General features: G+C 41.5%; 1 protein-coding gene across 14 annotated transcripts in view; it reads right to left on the bottom strand.

Annotated features, from left to right (window-relative positions):
- PROM1 (prominin 1) overlaps positions 1–12844 on the bottom strand; it is a 176820-nt gene that overhangs the window by 44859 nt on the left and 119117 nt on the right. For 10 of the 14 annotated variants that reach the window (XM_038745167.1, XM_038745163.1, XM_038745161.1 and 7 more), the window contains exons 8-11: positions 5952–6169; positions 4300–4374; positions 2660–2723; positions 1125–1133 (exon numbers count right to left, since the gene is read on the bottom strand). In XM_038745167.1, coding sequence (XP_038601095.1) covers positions 1125–1133; positions 2660–2723; positions 4300–4374; positions 5952–6169 — 366 coding nt within the window. The remainder of the gene's footprint in view (positions 1–1124; positions 1134–2659; positions 2724–4299; positions 4375–5951; positions 6170–12844) is intronic. The other 4 variants (XM_038745165.1, XM_038745164.1, XM_038745156.1 and 1 more) reach the window with 1 other exon arrangement.

The following is a 12844-nucleotide window of genomic DNA, read 5'->3' on the forward strand; positions in this document are numbered from 1 at the left end:
AGAGGCCTTCCCTAAGCTCTCCTTTCCTCTTCTCCCACTTCCTTAATGTTGCCCAGACTCACTCCCTTTATTCACCCCCCTCTCCCAACCCCACACTTATGTACATACGTGTAATTTATTTATATTAATGTCTGTCTCCCCTTGTAGACTGTGAGCTCACTGTGGGCAGAGATTGTGTCCCATCAGTGATATATTGTACTCTCCAAGCACTTAGTACAATGCTCTGCACACAGTAATCACTCAATAAATATGAGCAACTGAATGAATGAATTCTTGGTGCCTCAGTTCCCTCATTTGCAAAATGGGGATTCAATACCTGTTCTCCCTTCTACGTAGACTCCATGTGGGACCTGATTATCTTGTATCTACCCCAGAACTTAGAACAGTCCTTGGCACACAGTGAAAGTTTAACAAATACCAGTTAGTAGGAGTAGGATCATTATTAGTATTATGCTTCAAAGGCCGGAGAGGAGAAGAAAAAAAGGCTTCTGATTGAATAGAAGTGAGAAAAGTTGCTCAAGGGTTTGACAACCCAATGAATCCCAATCCAGATTTACCCTGCCCTAGCCTTCTTCCATTTTTCTTTTTAAAATATAGTCAGTTGTGCCATTACTTGCATTTTCTTATTATTTTCCTCTAGACTGTAAGCTCGTTGTGAGCAAGCAATGTGTCTGCTTACTGTTATATTGTACTCTCCCAAGAGCTTAGTACGGTGTTTTCCACATAGTAAGTGCTCAATAAATATGACTGAATGAATACAATTGAATGAATACATTTCATTATGCATTTTGGATGAGTGTTGATGAAAAATTAGGTAATGCTTTTCCTACAACATGCATTCGTCTAGCCACAACATTATGTAGTGTTGGAAGAAATGGCTTTGTGTAAGTGCATGCCAGACACAAGGTGACTATAACAACATATTTACTATAACACAAGATTCTTCAATGCCCTCTATTACTAGAGAACTGAAGGTACTTGAATTGGGAGATTGAACCCCATATTTTACTGAATGGAAATTCACAGTGCAATACAGGAAAACTCTGACTTGTTTCAGGCAAGTCCACACAGTATGCAACATATTTTTCACATACATTCTGTGTGTATTATTTTGCCAAACTTACAAGGAAGGGCTGCATATAGAGGCAGAAGAGGTCCACAAAAAAGGAAACAAAAATCAAATATACAGATTAGTATAACAGTTCACAAAGAAATTACAGCACAAATTAACCCTATCTGTAAATTCTGTAACAGGCTAGCACTTAAGGAGACGTGTACTTCCTGAAGAACCACTAGGGAATTGTTAGAATGAAAACTCTGCAGGCACCAGGAGAATTGGATTTGTTATTCTTAACAAGCTTGTATGTTTTAAAGAAGAGACTTTAAGTATGGAAAGAAATGCTATCGCTCCAAAGCTTTTAAAAACTATGCTATAAAAAGGAGCCTAATTTTTTTAAAAGAGTGAAGCTGTGATTCTGAAATTATTAAAACCTTATGTTCAGGCCTTAGAAAAATGGTGGAACTAGTTTCCACCCTCCCCTCTCCAAGATAAATGTCTGTATTACCAGCAGGACTGTAGGTTCATGGTTATATGTTGCCTGAGGAACGTGTAGTATTGTTAAAATTTGGCTGTCATAATTGATTCATTTGATTTTTCTTATTGTTTTAATTCATTTTTTTAAGTTTTTTACCTGTCTTGTCCATCCACTCTCTTCTCCCCACGTTGTCTCTTAAGTTGTGAGCACCTTGCGGTCTCAGGACTTGTTTGAATCAATATCCATCGATTCTTCCCAGCTCTTAGAATGAGTGCTTTGTGTATTGTTCTCTGGGGTTTGTTACATCTTTAGGGTATGAAAAAGCCCCCTGGGACTAACAGGGCCAACAGTGTAGCTTGTTTGGGAAACCCTGAAACCCCATGGGAGGAATGGTATTAAATGATCCACAGTAATAACAGAGGGTAATGATGCTATTGATTAACAAAAAGGGTGGTTTTGGGGGAGGTGATTTAGTGGACTGGCAAGTATGATGCAAGGTGATGAACTAGCAAGTTCTGAATTAAAATATGCATTTGTATAAATAAAAATAAATAAATGTATCAAAGATTTCCTCTGCAAGAAGGCAAACATTCCCAGATAGTAGTAATAGTAGTATTAAATGTTATTTTCTGGGCATACCAGAAGTCTACATATCAGTGGTTTTCCATCTCTGATAAAGTGCACAAATGTTCTCAACTTCCCCTTACTCTGTGCCACTGCAGTAGTAGACTGTAAATCCAAATTACCATCACCCTCTTCTAGAAAGGTTTGAAGGGCAAGTTTTCCCCCAGAAAAAAAAAATCTTATTTTGTTAAATTGAACAAAAAAACTGTAAGCTTATGACCGACTTGAATGTCTGCCTTTCCTTATTCCCCTCTGTGAACCCAATTTGAAGCTACTGTTCAAATAAAAATGGTTCAATTTTAACTCAGAAGTCCCTCTCCAAAGATTGAGTCATTAACCAAACAAAGCTGCCCAGCTCTGAGTTCAATTTGTGTCCTGCAGGGTTTAGAGGAAGATTGGTTATTCCACCACAGTAAAATACAAAAGAGGCATCATTTAAGTCTTCAAGACCCTTCATTAACCACAGATAGAAACTCTTTCAAACTAGTCATTAGTCTCACCTGATAAGATATTCTTAGTTTGGTTCTGCACCAAATCGGGGGTCTCATTGAATGCTGCGTAGCCCTAAAATATATATTTTTAAAATGAAGTAGACAGTAACTGGTTATTTAGTCATTTGATTTTCCCAGCTGGAAAGGGTTACAATGATAACAGAGCTAAAACTAGCAACAGCAACGTATCCCAGGACCAAAATCCATTTATTCCCCTGAGGAAAAAAGAAAATTAACACCATTTCTGAGAAAGACTGTAGAACCTTTTTTTTTTCTAAAATGCTGAAGGAAAGTTCATCCACTCATTTATTCATTCTCAGAAGAATCCTGTGAGTGTGGCGAGGATTGTGACCTTACAGAAACTGAGCTCCAAATCACTGTTTGAGTTACTGGGAGAGACGAAAATAAAAGCAAGTTCAGGAAACTCTGCTCTTCTGTTGCTGCCAACTTCATAGTCTTAAAACTATTCAAAACCCACCACTTCTATCTATACCTGTACTGCTCTTCCCAAATGGCAAAATGCAATATCCCTTGCCTCCCCTTCCATATTTAGTCCCATTTCACTAATGGACCTATACCCAAATGTTTGTTTGGGTTTTTTTGGTGAGTTAAATCCTGTCTCATGGCAGAGACATGGACTGGATTACCTCAAGATCCCTTCTAATCATATGAGTCTTAGAAAATAAAAATAAGAAAGAGGGAAGTTAAACAGACAAAAACCTTCATTCACAAGTCTATATTTGAAGTTCCCCTGGGACAGAGGCCAGAGCCAGAATTAAATTGTATTTATTAAGGAGGTATTTGACTTTTAAAAGGTGTACTTAGTGCTCAAGCTAAATTTGTTGGGCTTTATGTCCTCCATCCAGAGGCAAGAACCCCCTTCACTAAATCTCTACTGTCTGTCCATGTGAGAGAGCTATGTAGAAAAAAGGCAATTTCTCCCTCCCTTGACCACCAAAGGAGATCTATGTGTGTCTACCTATGTGTGAGAACAGTGGTCAGTGCTTAGTACAGTGCTTTGCACATAGTAAGCACTTAATGAGTGCCATTATTATTATTATTATCATTATTATTATATGTACCTATCAAGGGAAACAAATGAAGCAATTTAAGATTCATGGGGCTTGTAAAATTTATGGAGCATTAATAATTCATATAATAGTAGTAATATCTACTATGTCCTCCCCCAGACCTTTCCATCACTGTAGACACCACCACCCCCCTCCGTCTCACAAGCCTGCAAACCACGGCATTATGCTTGACTAATCTTTGACCTTCAACCCACATACTCAATTTGTCACCAAATCCTGTTGATTCAACCTTTACATCGCTAATATCCTGCCTTCCTGCTCCATCCAAACTGCTACCACGTTAATCCAAGCACTTATCCTATCCCACCTTGATTACTCCCATCAACCTCCTCGCTGATCTCCTTGCCTTTTATCTCTTTCTCCATTCGACTCTACTGCCTGGGTCATGTATGCACGCCCACAGTACACAGAGACCACATAGCAATGGCTATTCAAATACAAAATGTTCCACTTCCAGAGGGTTTTATTTTCTTCTCTTTCCTGTCTCCCCTGAGTCCACAACTATTTTCTCCCAATATAAATGAAGCAGAATAATCTGTAGCTCTTCCGGACCCGTACCTTTTGAACTAAGCCGGAGAGGTCTACTTTGAGAACTTCATTGACTTTGGAGAGCTGCAAGCCTACACCTGGTAGCTAGGAAGAGAATAAAAAACACACACACATTTCATTTTCATATTTCAAAATGGAAGGAAAATAAATGAGGAAATTTAAAAAGTCTGGAAAGATACTGAAGTTCTATAAAATGCACTTCCAAGACCCCTGCCTGATGACAGCAGCCCACTCTAAGTAATTCTTCATCAATCAATCACATTTATTGAGTGCTTACTGTGTGCAGAGCACTGTACTAAGCGCTTGGGAAGTACAAGTTGGTAACATATAGAGACAGTACCTACCCAACAGTGGGCTCACAGTCTAAAAGGGGGAGACAGAGAAAACTGATTAAACTGATTAAACTGATTAAAGCAGAATTTTAATACAAAAGTGAAGCCGTAATTTTCTTTTCCTGCCAATTTGTAAATTACAATTACACTATCTAAAAAGATTGACAAAAGCACAGGAGATTATAGTTTCATAACAGTGGCAGCTCTACCGCTGTGGGAAGTATTATAAAGTAGCCAGACATTTACCCTAATGAAATAGTTCTGTAATATATAGCAACCTTCGTATTGGAAGATGACCCCATTGCTGTCTAAATGGAAATGGGGGGGGGGGAGATTAGGCATTTGATCCCTATTTTTCAAACAAGGAAACAGGCACCAAGTCAGTCAGTCAATTGTATTTATTGAGTGCTTACTGCGTGCAGAGCACTGTACTAAGTGCATGGGAGAGTACAAAATAACAACAAACAGATGTACTCCCTGTCCACAATGAGCTTATAGTCTAGAGGGGGAGATGAATGACTTGCCTGAGGTCACATAGCACACCAAGGGGGAACTCCTCATCTCCCACTCCCTTTTGCGTCAGCCTGATTTTCTCCCTTTGCTCTTCCCCCACCTCCCCGCCCCACAGCACTTATGTATATATCTGCAATTTTATTTATTTATATTGATGTCTGTTTACTTGTATTGATGTCTGCCTCACTGTGGGCAGGGGTTGCCTCTCTATTGATGAATTGTACTTTCCCAAGCACTTAGTAAAGTGCTCTGCACACATTAAGCGGTCAATGAATATGATTGATTGAATGATGAACGGAGACCTTCTCTTTATGTATATGTGGCCAGTCCATTCTCCGCATTCATATATTTAGATTGTGAGTCTCCTGGACAGGGACCATGTCTACCTCCCACTTCTGCATTCTTTCCCAGAGTCTAGTACAGTGCTCTGCATACAGTAAGTGCTCAATAAATACTACAATGACTACTATTGACAGTGAAACACCCTTCTGAGAAGCAGTGTGGCCTAGTGGATAGAGCACTAGCTCAGGAGTCAGAAAGACTTCTAATCCCAACACGGTCACATATCTGCTGTGTGGCCTTGGGCAAGTCACTTGACATCATTTTACCTCATCTGTAAAATAGGGATTGAGACGGTGAGCCCCATGTGGACACTGTTCCTGGATTACCTTGTATCTATCCCAGCGTTTAGTACAGTGCCTGGTACATAGTAAGTGCTTAACAAATATCATTACTATAATAATAATAATTATTATTATTTTTGTGATTGAAAAAGCTAAGAGGCAGCATATTTGACTGAAAATAATGCTTTCTTACCCGGCTAAAGTTGGCATTGATATTCAGTTGGTTTAATGAATTTCGGATAACGTTACAAGTAGAAGCAGCTTGGGCAGTTGTGCAGGCAGAGTCGTTGAGGGTGTTGCTCAGATTCATTTTCACATCTGTCAAGTTGGCATTCAGCTTGTCCGTTCCTTCCTGCAGAATCTCCATAGAGGCGCTAACATTCTCCAATGCTTCTTTTGTTTCTCTGATTGCTGTGGAGATGACATAGTCAAATGTCACTTGGAGTCACCAGTTTCGGTGTTTTTTCCAAACTCAGGCACCCAAAGTTACTCTTGTCAAAAGGGTATTCTGTGTTGCATTAGATGTCTTGAGCTCAGGCAGTTTAACACAACACTCAGATAGAGCCACATAAAACCCTGGCATGGGGCAGGGGCAGTCGCAACGTGGGAAAGAAGCAGTCTGGGAGCAGCTGACAAAATGATAATGGTTAGTACAGTGCTAAGCGCTTAGTACAGTGCTCTGTACATAGTAAGCACTCAATAAATGTGATTGATGATAATGGTTGGAAAATGACGGTACAGCAGTAGTAACATGAACTTACCCACTCCTACTGATTTCTCAAATCCTGAGGAAGCCAGAACTGCCAATACCTTGAACTCTAACTTGTCTGGATTATTTTACTTGTACATATCTATTCTATTTATTTTATTTCATTAGTATGTTAGGTTTTGTTCTCTGTCTCCCCCTTTTAGACTGTGAGCCCACTGTTGGGTAGGGACTGTCTCTATATGTTGCCAACTTGTACTTCCCAAGCGCTTAGTACAGTGCTCTGCACACAGTAAGCGCTCAATAAATACGATTGATAATGATGATTAAAACCACAAAAATATTCACCTTACTGCAATCAGAAATCTTTTCTCCAAGCACAAGTGAAAGAGCAGTAGTGTTACTGCAAGCCTGCAATTGTGACCGGTGACAGGATCTGAACTACTCTGTGTCTGGGTCAACTTGCTCCTCAGGACCTGGAAGTTTGGAGATGATTTTTTAAATTTAATTTTAACTCTTAAGGGCTTGAAAACAGGTTTGGTGAGTCTAGAGGGGGTAGCTTGGATCTATGTTTAGAAGGTTGGGTGTTCACATTTGAGTCTAGAATAGTGGTGAGCCCCCAGAGAATCTTGGCTTCACTACGGAGGAAATATCCTCCACACATCCCAACCCCAGCACTGTCCTAAACTAACTCAATCCACATTCTGGCTTCATTGGTCCTAGAAATACAGTAGGAAACAGATTTGTATTACAATACTCACTTAACTGGGGGAAATGCTTCAATCTAAAGAGGGCAGACTGCTTCATACTCTGTGCTTTCCTCAAATATCCTATCAATATTTGAGCCTAACTCTTCATTATTATTTTTTTCTGAAACCTGAATACATTCATCTGTTCTGTTAAAAATGATAATTAAATAGCTGATTTTATGACTTCTACTTATGTCAATGGGATTCCTTTTCAAAGAAAGTCTAGTTTTTTAGTAATGAACTACTTTAGATTCTAAGTCCTCAAAAGCAGGAAGTCTCTTACTCTTTTATTACACTAGCCCAAGTACTTAGTACAGTACTCTGTACCCAACAGATACTTAATAAATACTTATTGGATAAAGTAATAAATATGGAAACATGCCAGATTGAACAGAAAATAATCTAGGGTAATTTAGATACAGTTCTAAATTTGGAGGCCAGAGCAGACATTAGATAATTTTATAAATCTCTTTCACACCTATAATTCTACATTGGATCCCTTCTAATAGGCATAGATGAAATATTTCCAAAAATAGTCTATTCCCTGTGTTCTTCCTGGCCACAAAACAAATATGGCAAAGACATTCAAGAACTTAATACAGTGCTCTGCACACAGTAAGTGCTCAATAAATACAATTGATTGATTGACACAGCTAGAGGCACAAAAACACACAAGAATGCATGAGAATATACTAGAAAACACTTTACATCACACACAAACACACCACAAGTTTTTAAACCTTTTTTTTTTTTTTACCTTTGATAGCCCTTTCCACTTTGACTTCAAGATAAAAAAATACAAAGCAAAGAAGAATGGTGATGGCAAAAAAATTCTGATGATGGAGATGAAAATGGATATGGGGGTGATCACAGTTCATACCATAAAGTATTTAATTTTATTGATCGTTGCCCTTTGTATAGTACCTGGAGGTCATGAGCAGAGTGTAAGTCTCCTGGCTCTGTTCTAGAAGGGGCTGACTTCAGACATCAGTGGGCCTCATTCCTGACCGTCCTACCTCTGACTCCTTGCCTCACCCTTCCTCCTGTCTGACGCTGCATCCCCCCTCACACCTATCAATCCAAAGCCCCCCATATATGTTTTCAATACCCTTCTGAAATCCTACCTTCTCCAGAAGGCTTTACTCCATAACTTTTCTTCTCCCCAAGTCATAGCCTCCCTCTTTGTTCTCGTCATTTTCCATACAGTACTATCTGAGAACCATGGCCTAGTGGAAAGAGCCCAGATCTAGGAGTCAAAAGACCTGAATTCTAATCCTGCCTCTCCCACCTGCCTGCTGTGTGACTTTGGGCAAGTTACTTAACTTCTCTGTGCCTCAATTCCCTCATCAAATAAGAATTTTTTTTTTAATTCCATTTGTTAAGCACTATGACAATCACTGGGGTAGATGCAAGGTAATCGGATTGGACAAAATCCATGTCCCATGTGGGGCTCACAGTCTTATTCCCCGTTTTACAGATGAGGAAACAGGCACCGAGAAGTTAAGTGACTTGCCCAAGGTGACATCAGGTGAGTAGTGGAGTCAGGATTAGATCCAGATCCTGTTGGACTGTGTCCAACCTGATCATCTTGTATCTACCGCAGCACTTATTTCAGTGCTTTGCACGTAGTAAATGCTTAACAAATACTGCAATTATTATATTATTCTACCTGAAAATTATTTTTTATCAGTTTCCCCTGCTAAATGGTAAATTTTTCAATAAAGACAGTCAGTCAGTTCTTTCCTTCCTGTTTACTCACTCTCTCCTTCCTGTAAGCTCCCTGTGGGCAGAGAACATATCTACCAACTCTGTTTGCACTGTAGCCTCCGAAATGCACGGCACAGTGCTCTGCACACAGTAAGCACTCAATACCCACCACTGATTAATGGATCTTCTCCACTATTTCCCAGCTTTCAAACTAACTTATTGTTTCTTGTTCTTGTCTCTCTTATGACCTTCCCTCTACCTGAAACTCTTCTGCCCATCAAATTTGCTAGACTACAGTTCTCCCCATCTTCCTTGCCCTTCTGAAATCATATCTCCTCCAGGGGTTTATCCCTGTTTAATTTATAATCTCCCTTTATTACATCCCCCAAATGCTACTTTCGCATTTCAGCACCAGCTATGGACTTGTGTACTCACAATCTCCCCTAATATTTATGTACGTAGATGTACATTTATGTACATAATATTTATATACATTTAGAGAAGCAGCGTGGCTCAATGGAAAGAGCCCGGGCTTCGGAGTCAGAGGTCATGGGTTTAAATTCCGGCTCCAACAATTGTCAGTTGTGTGACTTTGAGCAAGTCACTTCACTTCTCTGGGCCTCAGTTACCTCATCTGTAAAATGGGGATGAAGACTGAGTCCCATGTGGGACAATCTGATCACCTTAGCGCTTAGAACAGTACTTTGCACATAGTAAGCACTTAACAAATGCTATCATTATTATTATTACATCTCTTCATACCTCATTACTTAATCACTAACTCTAATGGATATCCCCTTTTCCTCCTTTTTCCCATCTGTAAATTACTTTGGGGTGCATCCCCAAGCTAAACTATAAGCTCCTTAATAATGATGATGATAAATAATGATGATAATAATAATAATAGTGGTATCTGTTAAGCACTTACTATGTGCCAGTCACTGTACTAAGTGCTGGTGTGTATAAAAGCAAATCAAGTTGGACACCATCCATGTCCCACTTGGGGCTCACAGTCTCACTTCCCATTTTACAAAGGAGGTCACTGAGGCCCAGAAAAGTGAAGTGACTTGTCCAAGGTCACAAAGCAGACAAGTGGCAGAGCAAGAATTAGAACCCATGACCCTCTCACTCCCAGGCCCGGCCTCTATCCACTATGTCATGCTCCTCTAACTATTGTACTAGCAAGTGCTTAGTGCAGTATTCTGCACACAGCACCTGTTCAGTAAGTACTATAGTAAGCACTTAATAAAATGCCATCATTATTATTAGTAGTAGTAGGTGAATAGTAAGGTGAGTAAGCTGCTGATCTCCTCACTGTGCCTCGTTCTCACCTGTCCCGCCATCGACCCCCATCCCACGTCCTCCCCTGGCCTGGAATGTCCTCCCTCCGCACATCCGCCAAACTTGCTCTCTTCCTCCCTTCAAAGCCCTACTGAGAGCTCACCTCCTCCAGGAGGCCTTCCCAGACTGAATCCCCTCCTTTTTCTCCCCCTACCCCCCCTCCCCATCCCACCGGCCTTACCTCCTTCCCCTCCCCACAGCACCTGTATATATGTATATATGTTTGTACATATTAATTACTCTATTTTACTTGTACATATTTATTCTATTTATTTTATTTTTTTAATATGTTTTGTTGTCTGTCTCCCCCTTCTAGACTGTGAGCCCGCTGTTGGGTACTTGTACTTCCCAAGCGCTTAGTACAGTGCTCTGCACACAGTAAGTGCTCAATAAATACAACTGAATGAATGAAATGAAAGTGAGTTAGGAGGAGCAAGGGGATTGAGCAAGGCTTCAATTATCATCTCTATGCTGATGACACCCAAATCTACATCTCTTCCCCTGCTCTCTCTCCCTCCCTCCAGGTTCACATCTCCTCCTGCCTTCAGGACATCTCCATCTGGATGTCTGCCCGCCACCTAAAACTCAACATGTCCAAGACTGAACTCCTTGTCTTCCCTCCCAAACCCTGCCCTCTCCCTGACTTTCCCATCACTGTTGACGGCACTACCATCCTTCCCGTCTCGCAAGCCCACAACCTTGGTGTCATCCTCAACTCTGCTCTCTCCTTCACCCCTCACATCCAAGCTGTCACCAAATCCTCCCGGTCTCAGCTCCACAACATTGCCAAGATCCGCCCTTTCCTCTCCATCCAAACCACTACCCTGCTCGTTCAAGCTCTCATCCTATCCCGTCTGGACCACTGTATCAGCCTCCTCTCCAATCTCCCATCCTCCTGTCTCTCCCCACTTCAATCCATACTTCATGCCGCTGCCCGGATTGTCTTTGTCCAGAAACGCTCTGGGCATGTTACGCCCCTCCTCAAAAATCTCCAGTGGCTACCAATCAACCTGCGCATCAGGCAGAAACTCCTCACCCTGGGCTTCAAGGCTGTCCACCCCCTCGTCCCCTCCTACCTCACCTCCCTTCTCTCCTTCTCCAGCCCAGCCCGCACCCTCCGCTCCTCCGCCGCTAATCTCCTCACCGTGCCTCGTTCTCGCCTGTCCTGCTGTCGACCCCCGATCCACGTCCTCCCCCTGGCCTGGAACGCCCTCCCTCCGCACATCCGCCAAGCTAGCTCTCTTACTCCCTTCAAGGCCCTACTGAGAGCTCACCTCCTCCAGGAGGCCTTCCCAGACTTAGCCCTCTCCTTCCTCTCCCCCTCCTCCCCCCTCCATCCCGCCCGCCTTACCTCCTTCCCTTCCCCACAGCACCTGTATATATGTATATATGTTTGTACGTATTTATTACTCTATTTTACTTGTACATATCTATTCTATTTATTTTATTTTGTTAATATGTTTTGTTTTGTTCTCTGTCTCCCCCTTCTAGACTTTGAACCCACTGTTGGGTAGGAACCATCTCTATATGTTGCCAACTTGTACTTCCCAAGTGCTTAGTACAGTGCTCTGCACACAGTAAGCGCTCAATAAATACGATTGATTGATTGATTGAGTTGGTAGGTATGATTCCCTGCCCACAAGGAGTTTTTACAGACTATATGGGGAGGCAGATATTAAAAATAAATTACCAGTAGGGGAAGTTGCAAAGTACAAGGATATGAACGTAAGTCCTGTGGAGACAGGGTTAGTATTAAAACACTGAAGTTGTACAAACACATGTGTATAGGCGATGCAGAGGGAGGGGGAATACATGGGAAAAATGAGAAGACAGTCTGGAACAGCTTGTTTCAGCTGAAGCAAGAGAAGCAGTGTGGCTTAGTGGAAAGAGCACGGGCTTGGGAGTCAGAGGTCATGGGTTCTGATCCTCTCTCCGTCACTTGTCAGCTGTGTGACCTTGGGCAAGTCACTTAACTTCTCTGTGCCTCAGTTACCTCATCTGTAAAATGGGGATGAAGACTGTGAGCCCTACGTGGGACAACCTGATTACCTTGTATCTATTCCAGCGCTTAGAACAGTGCTTGGCACATAGTAAGCGCTTAACAAATACCAACATTATTATTATTCAGGCGGACTTCTGAATGACTCCATTCTATCACACTTTGTGCTGGTTGGAGCTTACTCATTGTAACATAATGATTTCATATGAAACTAAAGCGTGTGGCCAAACAATAATTATGGTATTTGTTAAGCACTTACTATGTGTCAAGCACTGTTCAAAGCGCTGGGGTAGGCAAAAGTTAATCAGGTTGTCCCAATGGGCTCACAGTCTTAATCCCCACTTTACACATGAGATAACTGAGGAACAGAGAAGTTAAGTGACTTACCCATGGTCAAACAGCAGACAAGTGCGGCGCTGGGATTAGAACCCAAGTCCTCTCCCAAGCCTGTGCTCCTGCCACTAGACCATGTTGTCTTTCATTCATTCAAGTGAATTTACTGAGCGCTTACCGTGTGCAGAGCACTGAACTAAGCGCTTGGGAGAGTATGATATAACAATAAACAGAAACATTCCCTGTCTGAA

Source organism: Tachyglossus aculeatus, chromosome 4, assembly GCF_015852505.1.
Source record: "Tachyglossus aculeatus isolate mTacAcu1 chromosome 4, mTacAcu1.pri, whole genome shotgun sequence".
In the NCBI taxonomy this organism is placed as follows: Eukaryota; Metazoa; Chordata; class Mammalia; order Monotremata; family Tachyglossidae; genus Tachyglossus; species Tachyglossus aculeatus.